Source organism: Salmo trutta, chromosome 15 (genome assembly GCF_901001165.1).
Source record: "Salmo trutta chromosome 15, fSalTru1.1, whole genome shotgun sequence".
Taxonomy (NCBI): Eukaryota; Metazoa; Chordata; class Actinopteri; order Salmoniformes; family Salmonidae; genus Salmo; species Salmo trutta.
Window position 1 is genome coordinate 14,568,233 of NC_042971.1, and position 24,645 is coordinate 14,592,877.

Sequence of the window (24,645 nt, forward strand, 5' to 3'; positions counted from 1 at the left end):
CTGTTTAATTGCAACCAATTGACACAGTATGATGTATAGTCTCCCATAACGGATGGCATAGCGACCAGCTGTTTTGGTTTGCTTGATCCACAACATATCCAGGCTTTCGAATTCAGCCAATATGTTCATACCATGCTTTACCACCAGCCATCTGGTGCATGTAAGAGACATGATGATGTTGAGGGAGACACTTCATCAGGGGAAACCCTTTAACGAAGCACACAGATAGTACAGATATGTCTTTATCGTGTACATCTTCCAACATCCCTGCCTCAAACACACACTCCAGCTCTTCAACAAGTCACTCTAATATATCATGAGGGCTTTAGGCTAATCTGGTTGTTATTTATCTATTTTTTATTCAAAATGAGAGACATCATCATGCCTCAAGATTAATGTTGTAATATCCATAGGGGTGCCTGGAGTGATTGGGAAATTTGGTTGGATGGCACTGAAGGATTAAGAATTATGTCACAGCCATTAATCCTTCCAGCTAGCGAACCAACATTTACCTCCCTGTTATCTTTGGGAAGGAAATTAAGCTATTTGACTCCATTTACATTTTGGCAGGCAACTCAATTTGTCATGATATTAGTCAAATGTTATGAAGATTATATAAAAAAATATATATATCTAAGACATAGACACTGGCAGTACATTTAATAATAAATTAACCTCTCACAGTAATAAGGTATAACATTGTTTCTAAAAGTCCAAAAGCTCTTCTCTGATAAGAAGTGGATGTCCGTGAACTGGATTGATTTACGTTCAGCAATACTTCCAAAGATCCTGGTGTGAGTGCTTGCGGTCAGGGTCGAGAGGCTTGGAGGTGCATAAGAAACTGACTAAGGAATATGTAACTAAAAGATGACGTTCTCCTCAAACGTCCCCCCTTTTGCTTCAAGCAAAGTTCGGCCCCTGCATTTTTTACGCAAAGGCTGCATCTCCCCTGAGCTTTGCATAAAACATATGCGTCAGGCTGGGCTCATAGAATCAAGATGGACTAGCTACTGAAGCAGCTGCCCTCTCTGCGCGCTAAAGGTCGGTCTGGACCACAACAAGTCCTATTTTATGAGAGACAGAGATTAATTAGGGACCACACCGCTAATGAACTCCACTGATAAAGCTGCAAAAACGTATGTTTGTGTTGGGGCTAGGTTGGCTGATTATGAAAATGAATGTTTGGCGTGAATCTGATGAGATTAAAAACAGGGCAGAGGCAGAATTATCACTCTCTTTTATTCTCTGTTTATTTATCTCGAATTCGATTGAAATCAATGAATTATGGATGAGATTTGTATTGCTTTGTTGTTACCTAAGGATGTTCTAGCAGGTACAGCATCCTTGTTGATCCAGAAGGAGACCCATGAGAGGACAACGATGAGGGTGCAGGGGATGTAGGTCTGAATGGTGAAGTAACCCATCCTCCTGCTCAGGTCGAAGAAGACTGTCAGAACAACGTAGTCTCCTAAAGACGAGAGACAACAAGAGAGAAAGCAGAACATTGAATCACCATTTGGAAATTACCCTGAACTAAAATATAAACGCAACAAGTAAAGTGTTGGTCCCATGTTTCAAGAACTGAAATAAAACATCCCAGACATTTTCCATATAGACAAAAAGCTTATTCCTCTCAAATTGTATGCACAAATGTGTTTACATCCCTACTGGTGAGCATTTGTCCTTTGCCAATGTGTATGGGGTAAAGGCGGTTTTGCAATGACCAAATGTCATTTTATTTACTTTTGTATCTGTTTTGTTTGTTTCTCATCACAATTTATTTGTGCTGCTGAGGTGTATTTATGTCTGTAATAAAGCCTGGCTCCCCATTGGGTGGGCCTGGCTGCCAAGTGGTTGGTCCTATGCCTTCCCAGGCCCACCCATGGCTGCACCTCTACCCAGTCATGTGAAATTCATAGATTAGGGCCTAATGAATTAATTTCAATTGACTGATTTCCCTATATGAAGTGTAGCTCAGTGATATCTTGGAATTGTTTCATTTGCATTTATATTTTTGTTCAGTACACATAATATGCAGGAAGGCAATGCAGTCAATACAACTTGAATCACCATAGAGAAATACATAAATGCCATACAGTCAACACATAAACAGTAGACAGAAGTAGGTAAATATGTGGGATTTTAGTATTGCGTATACTGGAAATCCGATGTGCACATAACAGCACAACATCCATCCTGAAGACTACATCTCCCCTTATCACAGGGTATCCCTGCCTCCGACACCTTCCGGGATCTGCTCTATTCTGTCCGCTATACGGAGTTACAAAGTTCGTAAGAGTGCCAGCAGCTCACCCTGCATGTGTAGGTTTACAGAGAACTCACCGTATGTTGTACACTAATTGATTAACACCACGATGTAAGCTGTGTCAGAAACCCTCCTGTCCCCTACTATAGTTTTGTGCTTGTAAGCCTGTGAGGCATTGAGCATACTCTCCTAGCCCCTTTTCTGCTCGGCGAGTGGGGCAGCGCTGCTTCTCAGATGGAATGAGAACAGCTGGCTTTATTAATAAAGCACCAAGCAATTTGGCAACCTGGTAATTTATCTCACGAGTAAAAAAAAAAAAGAAACACACGTTGTCTGCCATATCTGCAAAACACCAACATCTGTGTGTGCACACAGCAGGACTTTGTGATCAATCCCAGGTTACACCTTTCCTCACCCCCACACTGATGGCATCATTAGATAGCCGAGTACAGCGGCAGAAAGGGAGAAAGAGCACCATTACCGCTCTTATCTCCGTGTTATTTTCTGCTGATGAGGCAGTTGGTAGGAGGAGAGAGAGACATGAAGAATGATCTGAGGGGTCTGTGGTCCACTATTTGTTTTTATTAACATTACATAAGTTAAGGCCTGGAAGTTGCACAGAGAGCCCCTGGCAGCTGACAAACTGCCAGTTAATACATTTATTGAGCTTGGTCAGCAGTGGCTTAGCCACATTGCATTACCCTCCACTATTTATAATGAAGGGCTTCGCCAACGGACTCAAATACTACCTTAGTGTAAGACATCCCCCGCTGCGCAACAGTACAGAACATCTCTGGCAGTGTTTCCTACAGTCACTACAGAGAACAGTGCTCTCCTGATAGAGACTTGAGGTGAGGATATCGACAACCTCCTCCATTAGGGATCATGGCTAATGTATCAGTATCAATTCAATAATGCCTTCCTGTTGTCCTGAAACACTCAGCTTTCTTGTTTATCGCCTTGTCTATTTGTTTAGCTCAGAACCCCATTATCTCTCACCACGGCAAACATTATTATTCCGTCAGTGGACAACAAAAGAGTTGGAGCTAGTAAATGAATGAGAGGTAAAATGGAGATACGATAGCTAGATATACAGTTGAAGTCGGAAGTTTACATACACTTAGGTTGGAGTCATTAAAACCTGTTTTTCAAACACTCCACAAATTTCTTGTTAACAAACTGTAATTTTGCCAAGTCGGTTAGGACATCTACTTTGTGCATGACACAAGTCATTTTTCCAACAATTGTTTACGGACTGATTATTTCACTTCTAATTCACTGTATCACAATTCCAGTGGGTCAGAAGTTTACATACACTAAGTTGACTGTGCCTTTAAACAGCTTGGAAAATCCAGAAAATGATGTCATAACATTAGAAGCTTCTGATAGGCTGATTGACATCATTTGAGTCAATTGGAGGTGTACCTGTGGCTGTATTTCAAGGCCTGCCTTCAAACTCAGTGCCTCTTTGCTTGACATCATGGGAAAATCAAAAGCAATCAGCCAAGACCTCAGAAAAAAATTGTAGACCTTCACAACTCTGGTTCATCCTTGGGAGAAATTTCCAAACGCCTGAAGGTACCACGTTCATCTGTACAAACAATAGTACGAAAGTATAAACACCATGGGACCACGCAGCCGTCATACCGCTCAGGAAGGAGACGTGTTCTGTCTCCTAGAGATGAAAGTACTTTGGTGAGAAAAGTGCAAATCAATCCCAGAACAACAGCAAAGGACCTTGTGAAGACGCTGGAGGAAACAGGTACAAAAGTATCTATATCCACAGTAAAACGAGTCCTATATCGACATAACCTGAAAGGCCGCTCAGCAAGGAAGAAGCCACTGCACCAAAACCGCCATAAAATGGCCAGACTACGGTTTGCAACGGCACATGGGGACAAAGATTGTACATTTTGGAGAAATGTCCTCTAGTCTGGTGAAACAAAAATATAACTGTTTGGCCATAATGACCATCGTTATGCTTGGAGGAAAAAGGGGGAGGCTTGCAAGCCGAAGAACACCATCCCAACCGTGAAGCACAGGGGTGGCAGCATCATGTTGTGGTGGTGCTTTGCTGCAGGAGGGACTGGTGCACTTCACAAAATAGATGGCATCATGAGGTAGGAAAATTATGTGGATATATTGAAGCAACATCTCAAGACATCAGTCAGGAAGTTAAAGCTTGGTTGCAAATGGCTCTTCCAAATGGACAATGACCCCCAAGAAAACTTCCAAAGTTGTGGCAAAATGCCTTAAGGTCAACAAAGTCAAGGTATTGGAGTGGCCGTCACAAAGCCCTGACCTCAATCCTATAGAAAATTTGTGGGCAGAAGTGAAAAAGTGTGTGCGAGCAAGGCCTACAAACCTGACTCAGTTACACCTGCTCTGTCAGGAGGAATGGGCCAACATTCAACCAACTTATTGTGGGAAGCTTGTGGAAGGCTACCCAAAATGTTTGACCCAAGTTAAACAATTTAAAGGCAATGCTACCAAATACTAATTGAGTGTATGTAAACCTCTGACCCACTGGGAATGTGATGAAAGAAATAAAAGCTGAAATAAATCATTCTCTCTACTATTATTCCGACATTTCACATTCTTAAAATAAAGTGGTGATCCTAACTGACCTAAGACAGGGACTTTTTACTTGGATTAAATGTCAGGAATTGTGAAAAACTGAGTTTAAATGTATTTGGCTAAGGTGTATGTAAACTTCCGACTTCAACTGTATCTGGTTAATCCCATTTACGCATTACATGAGTGCAGTAGACAGTGTGATGAACAAAGTACATAGGGTGTAGCTTTGATACACACACCACTGATGAACACAACCCAATCATGCTTCGATGGGGCTACGCACGGCACGGCAGCAGTGACACATCACACATTATCATGGCCCACGGCTCACCATTCCTGGCTCTCCTCTTTTCTTTTTTCTGTGTTTCAGTAAAAGCCCTAAAAATAGCCCTCCCAAATTATTTAGTGAAATGTAATATTGGGTCCTTGGCATGTGCTGCATAGGTCTCCCTCTATCTCTCCCTCCACAGAATCTACAAAGCTTCTGTGAGGGAAGTAGCCGGCTCATCCCAATGCATTTCTCAGTGCACTCCAGGACATCAAAGGGCCCTGTCTGCTTCTCCCTAATGACAGCCTAGCGTGTGCACACGAATGCCCGCACGCATGCGCACACGCGCACACGCGCACACACACACACACACACACACACCTCAAAGCTCCTCTCTTTCTGTCAGAAGATCTGATCTGTCAGCCCACAAGATAATGGAACAAATGGCGTAGGTGTAGAAATGCCTGTCCTCCTTTAATCTTCACACCGTGGGAATGCATGAAGCAACGCTGCCTTCTCACAGGCAGGCAACTCTTCTGGTGGGACTATACCTAATATATTTATCATATTTCTTTTACTTCATTTTGATGTGAGAAAATGCAAGGCCCTTATCCAGGAACATTAAAGATGGTTGGAAATCGGCTCAATGGTTTTGGTTGGGTCATGCCAATGAAGATGAAGCCTCTTCAATATTCAGGTTGAGATACTGTAGATCTTGGATTCAATTAGCCTATGTGGGTTAAAATATTTCTTCCTCGTCTAATGGTTAGCCTAACTGGTGGGCTATTGGTTGGAGATTTTCTGTTTTGTTCTATTTAAATAGACCTCTTGCTCTACTATAAAACAGAACATTTTAGAAAAAATGATAATGCTGTGAAAAATCCACCATATAGTCTAAACAATGACTCAAAATCGAACTCATTGTTTATATTGAGATATTGTTTTCTGTATTTGTATTAGTATAGCTGCACATTTTCCTGATGCAGGCAATTTAGTAAGAAACCTCACAGATGTAATCGTCTCCTCCTGTAAAGATTTATGGAATGCAATAATAACTTGGCGAGGAAGATCATTCAGAGCACACTGTTAAAACCTCTGGGACTGCTAGATAGAATTAAACACACAACACAGGCCTCGCTCTGCTCATACTCCAACCATCCCAGATCCCACTGCAACAAGATTACTGTGGTAAAAAAGCAGTTAAATTTCCTATTGTAGATGGAAAGAAATATTGTCTTTGGATGGGTGGAGGAAATGCTGAAACATCAGTCCCAGGTATGTTGCTGGTTGCATATTGCCGGGTCGACTGGTTTCAGGAGATGGGATATGGTAATCCCAGGTTGGGTTGCTGACTAGTAGAAAAGCTGCTGCCACAGGAGAATCTCTCTCACCCCCTATAAATTGGCATGATGGAGACAGGCAGGCTTGGACCTGCGGCACATGTTGGCCGTCCCACAGTCAGAGGCATCTGGTGACAGGATGGCATGATGTCTTGCTATGGCCTCAGCCTCGCTGTCAAGGGTCGGCTATGAGAGGAGACGGTTTGCATAACCACAGAGCACAGTCTATGAGAAAGGATAGTAAGCACGACTGTGGGCTCAGCTACAGTATAAGAGGAGATGTTGAGCAGCACAATACACTGGGGAGTGGGGACAGAGCAGTTACAGTGTCTGTCTAGGGTCTTTATTAATGCCTATGTGCGGAGGATTATACAGCATGTCTTAGTCAGGGAATAGTGTGCCCGCTGTTCAAAGAGATTACCACCATGGTCTCAGGTCCAGGATCGGACTACCACATCTGGGGTTTACGTAACCACCCAGATCTGAATTTTAACTCCCAGTCCAGTCAGTCCCCACTCCCCATATCTAATACATTTATTTCCTTATCTTCCTCCGCTTGCTACCCATTTGAACTGGTTTAGGGGGAGACTTATCCCCTTCACAGAACAATCAGAGCACTGATGAGCAAACTCTAATCCCGGATGTGCTTGGAAAAATAAGATAATCTGCAATTCAAAAAGACAAGATCTAATTAGTGAAGGCAAGCCAATGCGGTGGTTGTCGGTAGACCTGGAGCTTCGGCAGTAAGGAGATGCACCCTTATAGCTTAGAGGTATGCAGAACACAGTGCAATTAGTGCAGGCTTTCCAAACCCAAAACAGAAGGCATGGGGTCTGTTCAATCATACTCATACTGTACTGCACGTGCTGTCATTTTCTAGTTGTCATAGCAATATTTTCTCTACGCACGGATCCATCCTCGCAAAGTAATAAGTTTAGAGGGGGTTTTCGAGGAGCTCCTACAAGCTAAGAATATTTCACATTTCATTTGGACATGGGAAAGGTGCAAAATAGCTTACACGACAGCTCAGCTGTAATAGTGGAATTATATCACAGAGATTCATGTTGAATGTACCAGGTACCACTATCTTAGAGATAGGTAATCCTCTCATTGCCTGCAGTCTAAGTGATCTGACATCTAATGTATAGTCTCAGAAATATGATCTGAGTTGGTTGCTCAGATTTCCATGAAGAGATTACATACTATATTATAGTACTATGGAGCACACTTTCTTTTGTAGTAAACAATAAAAAAGTATGTCAAAAACTAATCAGCGAGCCACAAGTTAAAGTGAGACCAGCAAGTCTCCTCTCACCTCATAATTTCCTTGTTTATTAGCTTGGAGAGCTATTAGGGCTAGAGTGAGTATGGAGCCATAGACTCCTGTGTCATGTCCATAGGGGGTACTAAGGCACGTGCCCTCTCAGATTTGTCCTGTTCTACATTTTTCAGATGTTTTGACTAAACTTAATTTTTAAGCCCACGCTTTATCATAATTAATTCTCCGAAGTAAGTAGTCCATTTGTAGGTGCACGGAACAAAGATACGCTAGATACTCTAGTGCCTGCAGTATCGTCAGTGGAGGAGGAGAGAGAGAATAGAGTGACACTCACAGCGTTGGATTTGATTTTAGCTGCCGGTGATGGGCAAGAGGTATGTTTGTAAATTCATTTGATCAAGTTATGAAGCCTATTGATTCCTTGATGAATAAATAAAACAAACATGTTTTGTTTTTTTCTCTGTAATACTAGCCACCTAGCAATTTTATTGTATGGAAGGCAATTTACTGAGCTCTCATAGACTTTGTTTGCCTGGATAAAATGATAATGATCTCTACGACTCTCCTCTCCCCCTACCTTGACTCTGCACTGCTTCTTGACGCTTAAAACTCAATGTACTGATGATACTGGTACTGGGCTAGCTGCTGTGCTGTCTCAACAGTGTAGGGTTAGAAGTGGAGAGAGGGCATTTACGAATGTAAAAATGTATTAATGGTCAAAAATACAGCTCTGATAAATGTAACAGCTGCATAATGGTGTAAGATACTCAACAATGGTTTTATAAAAAAAATCCATGAAATATTGACAGTATTATAGGACATAAACAATTGGATAATGAGAGACAGAAAATTAATGGAATCCATACATTTTGGTGGGACTTCATGTATTCAGTTGTATGTCAAATATAATTTTTTTTCTTCTTTGAAATTATATATATGGCGCTTTTATATGTTTTTGTTAATATACTGATAGAATAATAATGTTTTAAAATACCAACTATTTTCATAAACATATGGATATAATCGAATTATCTAGAATAAACCAATGCACATTTATTTGACAATAGGGGGAAGATAAAACAATTGCATGATTGTTGATACACAACATGACCAAAAGTATGTGGACACCTGCTTGTCAAACATCTCATTCCCCCAAAATGTGCATTAATATGGAGTTGGTTCCCCCTTCACTGCTATAACAGCCTCCACTCTTCTGGGAAAGCTTTCCACTAGATGTTGGAACATTACTGCGGGGGCTTGCTTTGTTGTTGGGCGATTAGGCCTGGCTTGCAGCCGACATTCAAATTCATCCCAAAGGTGTTCGATGGTATTGAGGTTAGGGCTCTGTGCAGGCCAGTCAAGTTCTTCCACACCGATCTCGACAAACGATTTCTGTACGGGCCTCGCTTTGTGCACAGGGGCAATGTCATGCTGAAACAAGAAATGGACTTCCCCAAAGTTGGAAGCACAGAATAGTCTAGAATATCATTGTACGCTGTAGCATTCAGATTTCCCTTCACTGGAACTAAGGGGCCTTGCCCAAACTATGGAAAACAGCCCCAGACCAATATTCCTCCTCCACCAAACTTTACACGTGGCACTATGAATCGGGGCAGGTAGCGTTCTCCTGGCATCCACCAAACGCAGATGAATCTGTTGGACTGCCAGATAGTGAAGCGTGATTTATTGAGTTTAGGCTTGTGTGCGGCTGCTTGGCCATGGAAACCCATTTCATGAAGCTCCTGAAGAACAGTTATTGTGCTGAAGTTGCTTCTAGAGGCAGTTAGGAACTCGGTAGTCAGTGTTGCAACCGAGGACAGATTAATTTTACGCGCTACATGCTTCAGCACTCAACGGTCCCGTTCTGTGAGCTTGTGTGGCCTACCACTTCAAGGCTGAGCCGTTGTTGCACATAGACGTTTCCACTTCACAATAACAGCACTTACAGTTGACCGTGGCAGCTCTAGAGGGGCAGAAATTTGACGAACAGACTTGTTGGAAAGATGGCATCCTATGACAGTGCCACGTTGAAAATCACTGAGCTCTTCTTTAAGGCCATTCTACTGCCAATGTTTGTCTATGGAGAGTGCATAGTTGTGTGCTCGATTTGGCTGTCAGCAACGAGTGTGGCTGAAATAGCTGAATCTACTAATTTGAAGGGGTGTTCACATACTTTTAATTATATAGTGTATGTGGATTTTTCATATCGGCTTTCTTTTCTGAGTGGCGACATTACATCTAATCAAACATCAAAAATATTCATTCCCACAAAGGGGAACATTCACTGTAAGCAGACCATTTTCTCTTCTCTCTTGTCATGTGGTTGCCTTGTCAGTGCGCTTAATCCCCATCAATATATCATCTTTGATAAACACATGGGTCAAAACTTTTGGTAACACTTTATTTGAAGATAAGCGTCATAACACCTTATAACACTGTGATAACATGTTATGAAAAGTTGACATAACTTTTCATAACCTGTCTTAACATTGTCATAAGACTGTCATGACACATATTTAGACCTGTTCTGACATATATTGCAACATTTTATGGCTGGTTCTGACACCTACATCAAAACCAACAAAACCTAACAAACTACGAAAACCACACCATTCCAGCATAGCCTACTTGTAAAATAGAATGTTATATAACATTTTCTGAAATTGGCCATTTTATTACCATGTCACACACATTGATGTCATACATGTGCTTACCTCAATGCTCTGTTGCTCATGACTGGAATGAATGCAGGGGCAGGACAACATGTGTGACTTATGACTGACATATGGGGGATGCACTGTGTATACAGTTAGGTCAAATATTATTGCCAACCTTGAGCAAAAAAGACTGTATAAATAAATAATACATACCATAGCACTGCTTGGTATATGATAAATGGCATTGGCACTGTCACAACTTCCGCCGAAGTTGGTGCTTCTCCTTGTTCGGGGCGGCGTTCCGCGGTCGACGTCACCGGCTTTCTAGCCTCCACCGATATACATTTCTTTTTCCATTTGTTTTGTCTGTATTGTTCACACCTGGTTCTCATTATGTTTTAATTATTTCCATATTTAACCCTCTGGAGCCATCGTGGTTTTGTGTGTGTTTATTGTTGTCAGTTGTCTCATTTACGTGATTCTGGATTTTCGTTCTCCTTGTTGGAAGATTGATTTTGAGTAAAGTTACTTTTAGTACTCATCTCTGTGTCCTGCACCTGACCTTACCTTACCCACATCTCCTAGACTCTGAAAGAAACACGCACCTTCAAATGGTATCAGCAGGTGAACACAACCCTCCTCTACCTATGGAGGAGCGCGTCCAGCAGAACACAACTATGATGCAAAGTCTCGGCACAGCCATGGATCGCGTGCTGCAAACAATGGAGCGATGGAAGAGAGGGGTTTTTCCAGCAACCCCATCATCATCACCCCAGCTCCCACAACAACCCACACCGCTGTCCACCCCTCCTTCACCTGGATCCAGTGGGATTCGGCTCGCGCTCCCGAGGATATACGATGGATCGGCTGCCGGGTGTCAGGGCACGTCTTCTGGCACTACGGGGTGCCTGAGGATATAGTTTCTGATTGGGGTCCCCAGTTCACGTCTAGGGTCTGGAGGGCGTTTATGGAACGCCTGGGGGTCTCGGTCAGCCTCACCTCAGGTTTTCACCCCGAGAGTAACGGGCAGGTGGAGAGAGTTAACCAGGATGTGGGTGGGTTTCTGCGGTCCAATTGCCAGGACCGGCCGGCGGAGTGGCCGGCTTTCATCCCCTGGGCAGAGATGGCCCAAAACTTCCTCTGCCACTCCTCCACTAACCTATCTCCTTTTCAATGTGTATTAGGTTATCAGCCGGTCCTGGCACCGTTCCATCAGACCCAGACTGAATCACCTGCGGTGGACGAATGGTTTCGGACCTCGGAAGAAACATGGGACGCTGCCCATGTGCGCCTGCAACGGGCCATCAGGCGGCAGAAGGCGAGCGCCGACCGCCACCGCAGTGAGGCCCCGGTGTATGCACCGGGGGATCGGGTCTGGCTCTCGACCCGAAACCTACCCCTCCGCCTGCCCTGCCGGAAGCTGGGTCCGCGGTTTGTGGTGCCATTTAAAGTCCTGAGGAAACTGAACGAGGTTTGTTATAGGTTACAGCTCCCTCCTGATTATCGTATTAACCCCTTGTTCCATGTGTCTCTCCTCAGGCCGGTGGTGGCTGGTCCGCTCCAGCAGTCTGAGGCGCGGGAGGTTCCTCCACCCTCTCTGGACATCGAGGGGGCCTCGGCGTATACTGTGCGAGCCATTATGGACTCAAGGCGTCGGGTCTTCAGTACCTCGTGGAGTGGGAGGGGTACGGTCCGGAGGAGAGATGCTGGGTGCCGGTGGAGGACAACCTGGACCCTTCCTTACTGCAGGAATTTCACTGTTTCCACCCGGATCGTCCTGCGCCTCGTTCTCCGGGTTGTCCCCGAGGCCGGTGTCGGTGCTCTGCTGGAGCCGCGCGTCAAGGGGGGGGGAATACTGTCACAACTTCTGCCGAAGTTGGTGCCTCTCCTTGTTCGGGCGGCGTTCAGCGGTCGACGTCACCGGCTTTCTACCCTCCACTGGTTTACATTTCTTTTTCCATTTGTTTTGTCTGTATTATTCACACCTGGTTCCCATTACGTTTTAAATATTTCCCTATTTAACCCTCTGGAGTCATCATGGTTTTGTTTTTGTTGTCAGTTGTCTTGTTTATGTGATTCTGGATTTTCGTTCTCCTTGTTGGAAGATTGATTTTGAGTAAAGTTACTATTAGTACTCAGTCGCTCTCCAATTTGTAAGTCGCTCTGGATAAGAGCGTCTGCTAAATGACTTAAATGTAAATGTAAATGTACTCATCTCTGTGTCCTGTGCCTGACTCCGCCTTACCCACATCACCTAGACTCTGACAGGCACTTGGATTGGAACCGGTGCTTATGGTCAGATGACATGAAAATAGAGCCAGTGGTGGGTTTGGCATTGAAAACCAGAAGCATTTGCAGAAAAGTACCTCATATCTTTTGTAAAAGTTGGTGGTGGATCTTTGATGTTATGGGGCTATTTTGCTTTCACTTGTTAAGGTCAATGCGATGGCATTGTTAAGGTCAATGCGATGGCATCATGAACTTTATCAAGTACCGGGACAATTTAGCCCAAAACCTGGTTGCCTCTGCCAGGATGTTGACACGGTCGGAGGCCGAGCAGTTGCCATACCAGGCGGTGATGCAACTGGTCAGGATGCTAGTAGCTAGTTGCGTCTGCATCCAGGGGTGGAGGTGAAGACCTTGAGGGAGAATGCTAGAAACAAACTTTGAATCTAACCTCCTGTGAGTGACCTCAACGACAGATGGCCTGTTCCAGCCCACTCACATAGAATTACAGTAAAATTACAATAGTTCAATAATCAATGTAATGATTGATCATTATTCTTTGTTGTCTTGATCTGAGATATTATGGATCTAGTAGCTTTGACTATGTGCATTTACTTTGTTTTTTTAACTAATCACGATGCTGAAGACTATATGATCCAAGAGAACCTTTATCAATATGAGCTGAAGGTCTTTGGGGTCAACAAATGGATGAGGGACCAACATCCAGAGCATTTGGAGATCTGCATTCAAGGAGCCAAGGTCTTGAACACTCTTTCTGAAGCAGTATAGTTATTTTGTGACTGGGTTTGATGCTTTCATTCATTCAACATGTCACGTCCTGACCAGTGAAAAGGGTCATTTGCCATAGTAGAATGGTCCGGGCGTGGCAGGGGGGTTGTTTTGTGTGTTTTGGGGGTTTTTGGTTCTAGGGAAATCTGTTCTAGTTTTCTATTTCTATGTTTCGTTTTCCATGTTTGGCCGAGTATGGTTTCCAATCAGAGGCAGGTGTCTTTCGTTGTCTCTGATTGGAAGCCATACTTTGGCAGCCTGTTTTCCTTTGGGTTTTGTGGGTGGTTGCTTTCTGTTTAGTTTGTTAGTATACCTGACAGAATTGTTTGGCTGTCGTTTGTTTTTCTTTGTGAAGTGCTTTCATGCGCCTTGGTCTCTTCAATACGACGCTTGTGACACAACAGCGTTTAGTTTTTTGATACATTATTCTGTTCTCTTTTAGACAAGCCACATGGAAAAATTAAACATGCAACGATAGTCGCGTCAATTATAGGGATTGGATGAAGCTCAGTGTTAAATTAAAATCTTCCTTTCACCATATCTAAGCCCATATGACACCAATCTTGATGAAAAATCCTAATAAACTTGATTGGAGGTACACAACACACTCGTCATGAGCCGCTCAGCCGTTACCAAGAACCACATACCATATTTGTTAACAGGGTCATTGGCAATTGATTTTTAAGAGAATTTCTTGCGCTTACCTAGCTCAAATTCTAGACATCCGATTAAAATGAGACTATAGCATCCATAAAGTGAACATTGGACAAAAAAAATTACTAAGTTTGTAGGTGCAACATTTTTATTAAATGTATAATTTATTGCTCTCACATGCTAATTACTGTCCGTGAAGAACCAACTATGTGCTACCTTTTTGTAGCATTTCTGAAAATGCTAACATCTCTTTTAGCCGAAACTCAGAGTTCTAACACAGGGTTGGTTGCTCGGCAACAACACAGCTGCTTGCACAATGCTGCCACTGCCAGTCATAAGGAGTGTATGCGAACAAACCTAGGATACTGTTTATAGCTAGCTATGTGGTGGTATTCAAGCTTAGGTTAACCAATAAAGGCACACAGATATTTTGATTAACTAGGTAGCTAATGTTACGTAGCTAACGTTAGCTTGATTATACAAAGCCTAGCATCTAGCTTATGTACCTAGCTAACAGTAGTCAGTTGAAAGCTTGCTAGCTAACACACAGGCAAATAAAGGTAACTAGCCAATGAATGTGTTTTTGTTTTGATTAGCTAGGTAGCTAGCTAGCTAGCTAATGGAACGTTATACCAGTCAGATGAGAGCTAACATTGGCTAGGTAGCTAACCAACAAGTGAGAAAAGCTATCTAGCTATATTGTTCAAAGTAAGGTTTTTCAAATAAGGCTGAAGTTGTGTAAACTGCTGATCTAGACACTTGTGTGTAATCGGAGCACAAACAAATATGTACAAATAAACTAGTGAATGTCATTGGCTGCTATGATAGCCAATTAACTTTAGCTAGCTAAGTAACCTTAGCCAATATAGGATTGGAACATTACCTAATGTGTCTAGCCAGTGTATGCACCACAATAGATTATACTTTCTTACACAAAGCGTTAAGTTTAAAACCAACCACCAAACTTTGGGAAGCTGCCATGATACTCACGTTCATTTGCATTGCACAGACCAAACTAAGCACGGTAAAATGAGGTAGCCAGATTTCAGACAGGTCAAACACTGCAGTTAGCTATGCTACATTTCCTCGAAGAACAACCAAGACCACTCAAACCATAGTCGAGAAAACAAATAGTTTTGTTAAGAAACATTAAGCTAGCTATGAACCGCATAGTAAATGGCTGAACCCCAAATGCACATGTAAACAGGACCTCAGTTGTGCAGACTTGACTGACAGCATCACTATTTCAAACGTGTAGAATAAATTCCAGCTCCGACATAAGCTCTTTCTCCTGCTGTCTTGTCATTCTTATAATCCAAATGTGTGCTGACTGATCAACACAGTGTCAAGTTACTGTTCAGTGTTCAAGTCACCATGCACAAGTAAAAAGTAGTCAGGGGCCTGCACACAATGCACCAGTGTAAAACAACAACATCAAAATCACTGCATGTGCAACACGCTGTGTTGCAGCCTGATCCCATAGACTAGACGTAACATAGAAAATGTAAATCCGGGACACTGAAATTAGTAGATATATTACTTTTGGTATGGTTACTTAAGACAGAAGGCTACTTAAGGCAAAAACAAGGTTGGTTGGTTGGGAGGAAGGATGGGCATATAACACAAATGTCTAGTAACCCAAAGGTTGAGTTTTCCAATCTCATTATGGAAAACTTTATCCTCTTAGCTAATTGCAACTACTTACTATTTTTTAGCTACTTTGCAACTAGCTACTGTAGTAGGTCAAAGCTGTGTGCTGGAAAACCTTGGTAGAGCATGGGTGGAATAGGCATTGTGGTGCTCGTGAATTTCCTTTCTTTTTCCACTTTAGACCAATGCCTATTCTCACTTAAAACATAGATTTTAGTTTTGAATAAAGTTTACACAGGGAAACAATTGCCATTTGTAAACATTATGTTATTTAACTGAACCCATTACATATTTTATTTTTATGCTGTAACTTTAACTTCTCTAGGATAGGGGGCAGTATTTTGACGTCCGGATGAAAGGCGTGCCCAAATTAAACTGCCTGCTTCTCGGGCCCAGAAGGTAGAATATGCACATTATTAGTAGATTAGTTGGATAGAAAACACTCTGAAGTTTCTAAAACTGTTTGAATGATGTCTGTGAGTATAACAGAACTCATATGGCAGGCAAAAACCTGAGAAAAAATCCAACCAGGAAGTGACCTATAGTTTTTCTATCTAATCCCTATTGAAACTACAGTGTCTGTGGGGTCATTTTGCACTTCCCAAGGCTTCCATTGGCTGTCAACAGCCTTTAGAAACTTGTTTCATGCATCTACTGTTACTGGGCAGAGAATAGGAGCTCAGTCAAATCAGTGGACTGCCTGGGACCAGTGAGTTGTTTATTGCGCGGGCACACTGGCACGCCGCTCCTTCTTTTTCCTCTGTAATGAATACGTTATTGTCCGGTTGGAATATTATCGAAGTTTTATGTTAAAAAGACCATAAGGATTGATTGTAAACATCGTTTGACATGTTTCTACGAACGGTAATAGAACTATTTGACTTTTCGTCTCTGGTTTTGCGCTCTCGCGTTATGCCTTTGGATTAGTGATCTGAACGCGCGAACAAAATGGAGGTATTTGGACATAAATATGGAGTATTTCGAACAAAAATAACATTTCTTGTGGAAGTGGGAGTCCTGGGAGTGCATTCCGACGAAGATCAGCAAAGGTAAGGGAAGATTTATAATACTAATTCTGAGTTTAGTTGACTCCAGAACTTGGCGGGTAACTGTATAGCTTGCTTTGATGGCTGAGCTCTGTACTCAGAATATTGAAAAATGTGCTTTCGCCGTAAAGCTAATTTAAAATCTGACAAAGCGGTTGCATTAAGGAAAAGTGTATCTATAATTCTTTCAATAACTGTTGTAAATTTTATCGACGTTTATGATGAGTATTTTTGTAAATTGATGTGCTCATTCACCGGCGGTTTTGGTGGGAATACATTTTCTGTACATCACACGCCAATGTAAAATGGGGTTTATGGATATAAATATGAACTTTATCAAGCAAAACATACATGTATTTGGTAACATTGAGTCCTGGGAGTGTCATCTGATGAAGATCATCAAAGGTTAGTGATTCATTTTAGCTGTATTTCTGTTTTTTGTGACGCCTCTCCTTGCTTGGAAAATGTCTGTGTGGTTTTTCTTGTCTCGGCGCTGTCGTAACATCATCTAATTTTATGCTTTCGCCGTAAAGCCTTTTTGAAATCGGACACTGTGGTTGGATTAAGGAGAATCTTATCTTTAAAATGTTGTATAATACTTGTATGTTTGAGAAATTTGAATTATGAGATTTTTGTTGTTTTGAATTTGCCACCCTGCTATTTCACTGGCTGTTGATAGTGTGTACCGCGGGTGGGACGCTAGCGTCCCAGATGTCCCAGAGAGGTTTTTAACACCTGTTTAATAGTCATGCTGTTAACATTATGTCAATTTATGTTAGTGTAGATTCAGGGCTGTGCTTTAGAAAGGCATTAACGTGTTATGACCATAACCATATTGTGCAACATTACCTGGACTAGATAAATACACTTTATGCCACTGTCATGAAGCATTATGACCTTCATATGTGACTTTACTTGAACTAAGTAAATACACTTTATGACACTGTCATGAAGCATTATGACCACCCTGTGTCACTTTACTTGGACTAAGTAAATACACTTTATGACTCTGTTAAGAAGCAGTATGACCACCCTGTGTCACTTTAAATGGACTAAGTAAATACACTTTATGACACTATTAAGAAGCATTATGACCACCCTGTGTCACTTTAATTGGACTAAGTAAATACACGTTATGACACTGACAAGACAATTATTGCCAATTCAGGAAATGTTATATAACAAACATACTGTTTACATGTAAGCTATGGTGTAATGGAATGACTTGCCTTGTGGGGTAGCCAAAAAATAACACAATATTTGCCACAACAGGTCTAAATGTATTTGTCATGACAGTGTTATGACAATATTAGGAGCGATTATGACAAGTTATGTCAGCTGTTGTGACATATTACGACATGGTTATGACTGTTATAACATGTTATGATGCTTCAAATAAAGTGTTATCAAACTTTTATATCTACGATTTCTGATGACACCCCCATTCTTTTGTGACATCGTTTCACACTTTTCCCAATAGTAAAGTCCAGGAGAAAAGGTGATTTGCACAGGTAATAGTATGAATATTGACAGTTTTTATTTTTGAAAGAAACCGTGAAGTGACATTTAGTTGACAAATATACTGAACAAAAATATTAACGCAACATGTACAGTGTTGGACCCATGTTTCATGAACTGAAACAAAATATTCCAGAAATATTCCATTTTTCTCATATTTTGTGCCTGTTGGTGAGCATTTTTCATTGCCAAGATAATCCAACCACCTGATAAGTGTGGTATATCAAGAAGCTGATTAAACAGCATGATCATTACACAGGTACACTTTGTGCTGGGGACAATAAAAGGACACTCTAAAATGTGCAGTTTTGTCGCACAACACAATGCCACAGATGTCTCAAGTTTTGAGGGAGCGTGCAAATGCCATGCTGACTGCTGGAATGTCCATCAGAGCTGTTGCCAGAGAATGTAATGTTCATTTCTCTTCCATAAGCCGCTTCCAACGTCGTTTCAGAGAATTTGTCAGTACGTCCAACCGGCCTCACAACGCAGACCACGTGTAACCACGCCAGCCCAATACCTCCACATCTGGTTTCTTCACCTGCGGAATCATCTGAGACCAGCCACCTGGACATCTGATGAAACTGAGGAGCATTTCTGTCCTTTTGTAGGAAAAGACTCATGGCCTGGCTGCCCATGGCTGCTCCCCTCCCCGGTCGTTATGGGCTAATGAATTTATTTCAGTAAAATCGTTGAAATTGTTGCATGTTCCGTTTTATATTTTTCTCATTATTCACTTCTGAATCAGCCAAATGATGGCTTAGAAAGGTGTATTCTCAGGTTGGTGTGGCATGAGCCTTGCTACATAAAGTGATATTAAAGTGTGTGCTGGCTGGGCTAGTCTAGCCCCCTGATGGTCCCCAGTGCAGCTCTCCCAGCTAAGATAATGATATGCCAGGATGTGGCAGCGTGGCAGCCTTGCCTTGCTGGCTGCACCAGAAGACACTGGGGAGCGGGCCAACCAGCAGCTCCCTAACAGCCTGGCCTGTTTATACACTATACCCCTCTCGCCTTGCAGCCTCCATCTCGCGCAAGCAACAAACAACTGTCACGCAGCCTCAAAATGTCCCACACTCACAAATGATTTTATTTCTGCTCAATGTATTCCTGAGTCCTAGTTTATTTCTCTGACTCGCGACGAGGCAGGATGCTGCGGTTACACTTTAGAAAATGAGGGAGAGAATCAGTGGAAAGGCAAAACTGTTTGGAATTTCAAATTTCAATTTGTCTGTTTCTCTCTAGCCCCCCTGCTCCCTGTTTCACTCTCTCTATTTCGCGATATCCCCCTCTCTGGTGCTACAGAAGCTCCTAATATGCAGGTGTTAGTCAATAGTGAGGAAAACAAGCGGTTATTTTCCCAATTCAATCTCTTCTTTGGCTTATCAGGAGCATCAATGTCCAGGTGTTAATTATAGGCTTATTATAGGACTGTCACAGGCTGGATGTAGAGGGAGGTATTTTACTCAGCAGAGAGGATTGTGTCTGAATCACAGCCTCAGTCTCTACTCTTCTCATCACTGGCATCACCCAGGAGGAAGACAGGGGTTCAGAGACCTGCTCCTATAGGAGCACAGCTGTTCCGCCTTGGTAAATTGATTATGCAGTACATTCGGAAAGTATTCAGAACTCTTCCCCTTTTCACTTTATTTGGAATGGCAAGCCAGACAAAATAAAACATGCTTATTTATATAATGAATATGAGTTTGGTATTGGTATTTTATTAGGATCCCCATTAGCTGTTGCAAAAGCAGCAGCTGCTCTTCCTGGGGTCCACATAAAACATGAAACATAATACAGAACATTAATAGACAAGAACAGCTCAAGGACAGAACTACATCAATTTTAAAAAATACATACAATGCTTTCGGAAAGTATTCAGACCCCTTGACTTTTTCCACATTTTGTTACGTTATAGCCTTGTTCTAAAATTGGTTAAATAAAACATTTACTCAGCAATCTACACACCATGTGTCACGGTTGTCGTCGGTGAAGGAGGACCAAAACGCAGCAGGTACGTGCAGGCTCATCTTGACGTTTATTTATATTCAAAATGAACATACAAAAATAACAAAAACCACGAACGATCGAACAACAAAACAGTCTGACTAGGCACAAGGCTAAGCACAGAACAATCACCCACAAATAACAAACACAAACACACCCTAATATATGGGACTCTCAATCAAAGGCAGATAGACAACACCTGCCTTCAACTGAGTCCCAACCCCAATTAACCAAACATAGAAACAGACATACTAGACTAAACATAGAATACCTGAAAACCAAACAGTGCCCAAAAACCCCGGAATACTTAAACCAAATGCCCCTTCAACAAAACACACCACCCCGAACCACATAAAACGAATACCCTCTGCCACGTCCTGACCAAACTACAATACTAATTAACCCTTATACTGGCCAGGACGTGACACCATGCCCCATGATGACAAAGAAAAAAAGGCATTTAGAACTTTTTGCAAATTTATTACAAATTTGAAAAATAAATATGTTATTTACATAAGTATTCAGACCCTTCGATATGAGACTCAAAATTGAGCTCAGGTGCATCCTGTTTCCATTGATCATCCTAGAGATTCTACAACTTGATTGGAGTGCACCTGTGGTAAATTCAATTGATTGGACATGATTTGGAAAGGCACACACCTGTCTATATAAGGTCCCACAGTTAACAGTGCATGTCAGAGCAAAAACCAATCCATGAGGTCGAAGGAATTGTCGGTAGAGCTCCAAGACAGGATTGTGTTGAGGAACAAAGCTGGGGATAGGTACCAAAACATTTCTGCAGCATTGAAGGTCCCCAAGAACACAGTGGCCTCCTTCATTCTTAAATGGAAGAAGTTTGGAACCACCATGACTCTTCCTAGCGCACGGCCAAACTGAGCAATCAGGGAAGAAGGGCCTTGGTCAGGGAAGTGACCAGAATCTCTAGAATTCCTCTGTGGATATGGGAGAATCTTCCAGAAGGACAACCATGTCTGCAGCATTCCACCAATCATGCCTTTATGGTAGAGTGGCCTGACGGAAGCCACTCCTCAGTAAAAGGCACGACAGCCCGCTTGGAGTTTGCCAAAAGGCACCTAAAAGACTCTCAGACCATGAGAAACAAGATTCTCTGGTCTGATGAAACCAAGATTGAAATATTTGGCCTGAATGCCAAGCGTCACGTCTGGAGGAAATCTGGCACCACCCCTACGGTGAAGCATGGTGGTTGCAGCATCATGCTGTGGTGATGTTTTTCAGTGGCAGGGACTGGGAGACTAGTCAGGATCGAGGGAAAGAATAACAGAGCTAAGTACAGAGAGACCCTTGATGAAAATCTGCTCCAAAGCGCTCAGGACCTCAGACTGTGGCGAAGGTTCACCTTCCAACAGGACAACGACCCTAAGCACACAGACAAGACAATGCATGAGTGGCTTCGGGACAAGTCTCTGAATGTCCTTGCGTGAACCGGATCGAAAATCTCTGGAGAGACCTGAAAATAGCTGTGCAGCGATGCTCCACATCCAACCTGACAGTTGTTGAGAAGATCTGCAGAGAAGAATGTTAAAAACTCCCCAAACACAGGTGTGTCAATCTTGTAGCGTTATACCCAAGAAGACTCAATGCTCTAATCACTGCTAAAGGTGCTTCAACAAAGTAATGGGTAAAGGGTCTGAATACTTATGAAAATGTGATATTTCAGTTTTTGCTAACATTTAAAAAAAAAATGTTTTTGCTTTGTCATTATGGGGTATTGTGTGTAGATTGATGAGGGGGAAAAAACTATTTAATCAATTTTAGAATAAGGCTGTAACGTAACAGAATGTGGAAAAAGTGAAGGGGTCTGAATACTTTCCAATGCACTGTATACAGTGTGTATCCTTCCTAACCCTTTTAACATAAAAGTACGTGGGTCCTGGACTTTCTGATGGGCTGCCCCCAGGTGGTGAAGGTAGGAAACAACATCTCAACTTCACTGACCCTCAACACTGGGGCCCCACAAGGGTGTGTGCTCAGTCCTCTCCTGTACTCCCTGTTCACCCATGACTGTGTGGCCATGCACGCCTCCAACTCAATCATCAAGTATGCAGACGACACAACAGTAATGGGCCTGATCACCAACAACGACGAGACAGCCTACAGGGAGGAGGTGAGGGTAATTGGAGTGTGGTGTCAGGAAAACAACCTCACTCAACGTCAACAAACAAAGGAGATGATCATGGACTTCAGGAAACAGCAGAGGGAGCGCCCCCCTATCCACATCGAAGGGACAGCAGTGGAGAAGGTGGAAAGTTCCTGGGCATACACATCACAGACCAACTGAAATGGTCCACCCACACAGACAGTGTGGTGAAGAAGGCGCAACAGGATGCTGAAGAAATGTGACTTGTCACCCAAAACCCTGACAAACATTTACAGATGCACAATCGAGAGCATCCTGTCGGGGCTGTATCACAGCCTGGTACGGCAACTGCACCACCCTCAACAAGCAAGGCTCTCCAGAGGGTGGTGCGGTCTGCACGACGCATCACTGGGGGCAAACTACCTGCCCTTCATGACACCTACAGGACCCGATGTCACAGGAAGTCCAAAAAGATAATCAAGGACAATAACCACCACTATCATCCAGAAGGCGAGGTCAGTATTGAAAAACAGTATAGAAAAACAGCTTGCATCTCAAGGCCATCAGACTGCTAAACAGCAATCACTAACTCAGAGAGGCTGCTGCCTACATTGAGATCCAATCACTGGACACTTTAATAAATGGATCACTAGTCACTAAAAACAAAGCCACTTTAAATAATGCCACTTTAATAATGTTTACATATCTTACATTACTCATATAACATGTATATACTGTATTTTATACCATCTACTGCACCTTGCCTATGCCACTCAGCCATCGCTCATCCATATATACTGCTCAAAAAAATAAAGGGAACACTTAAACAACACAATGTAACTCCAAGTCAATCACACTTCTGTGAAATCAAACTGTCCACTTAGGAAGCACACATGCTGTTGTGCAAATGGAATAGACAACAGGTGGAAATTATAGGCAATTAGCAAGACACCCCCAATAAAGGAGTGGTTCTGCAGGTGGTGACCACAGACCACTTCTCAGTTCCTATGCTTCCTGGCTGATGTTTTGGTCACTTTTGAATGCTGGCGGTGCTTTCACTCTAGTGGTAGCATGAGACGGGGTCTACAACCCACACAAGTGGCTCAGGTAGTGCAGCTCATCCAGGATGGCACATCAATGTGAGCTGTGGCAAGAAGGTTTGCTGTGTATGTCAGTGTAGTGTCCAGAGCATGGAGGCGCTACCAGGAGACAGGCCAGTACATCAGGAGACATGGAGGAGGCCGTAGGAGGGCAACAACCCAGCAGCAGGACCGCTACCTCCGCCTTTGTGCAAGTAGGATCAGGAGGAGCACTGCCAGAGCCCTGCAAAATGACATCCAGCAGGCCACAAATGTGCATGTGTCTGCTCAAACGGTCAGAAACAGACTCCATGAGGGTGGTATGAGGGCCCGACGTCCACAGGTGGGGGTTGTGCTTACAGCCCAACACCGTGCAGGACGTTTGGCATTTGCCAGAGAACACCAAGATTGGCAAATTCGCCACTGGCGCCCTGTGCTCTTCACAGATGAAAGCAAGTTCACACTGAGCATATGTGACAGACGTGACAGAGTCACGTGGAGAACATTCTGCTGCCTGCAACATCCTCCAGTATGACCGGTTTGGCGGTGGGTCAGTCATGGTGTGGGGTGGCATTTCTTTGGGGGGGCCGCACAGCCCTCCATGTGCTCGTCAGAGGTAGCCTGACTGCTATTAGGTACCGAGATGAGATCCTCAGACCCCTTGTGAGACCATATGCTGGTGCGGTTGGCTCTGGGTTCCTCCTAATGCAAGACAATGCTAGACCTCATGTGGCTGGAGTGTGTCAGCAGTTCCTGCAAGAGGAAGGCATTGATGCTATGGACTGGCCCGCCCGTTCCCCAGACCTGAATCCAATTGAGCACATCTGGGACATCATGTCTCGCTCCATCCACCAACGCCACGTTGCACCACAGACTGTCCAGGAGTTGGCGGATGCTTTAGTCCAGGTCTGGGAGGAGATCCCTCAGGAGACCATCCGCCACCTCATCAGGAGCATGCCCTGGCATTGTAGGGAGGTCATACAGGCACGTGGAGGCCACACACACTACTGAGCCTCATTTTGACTTGTTTTAAGGACATTACATCAAAGTTGGATCAGCCTGTAGTGTGGTTTTCCACTTTAATTTTGAGTGTGACTCCAAATCCAGACCTCCATGGGTTGATAAATTGGATTTCCATTGATTATTTTTGTGTGATTTTGTTGTCAGCACATT

At 43.0% G+C, this 24,645-nt stretch overlaps 1 protein-coding gene across 6 annotated transcripts in view; it reads right to left on the reverse strand.

The window, feature by feature from the left end:
- Positions 1–24,645, reverse strand: part of gabrg2 (gamma-aminobutyric acid type A receptor subunit gamma2) — a 63,002-nt gene that overhangs the window by 9,065 nt on the left and 29,292 nt on the right. For all 6 annotated transcript variants that reach the window (XM_029690490.1, XM_029690489.1, XM_029690488.1 and 3 more), the window contains exon 7: positions 1,316–1,468. In XM_029690490.1, the coding sequence (XP_029546350.1) occupies positions 1,316–1,468 (153 nt within the window). The remainder of the gene's footprint in view (positions 1–1,315; positions 1,469–24,645) is intronic.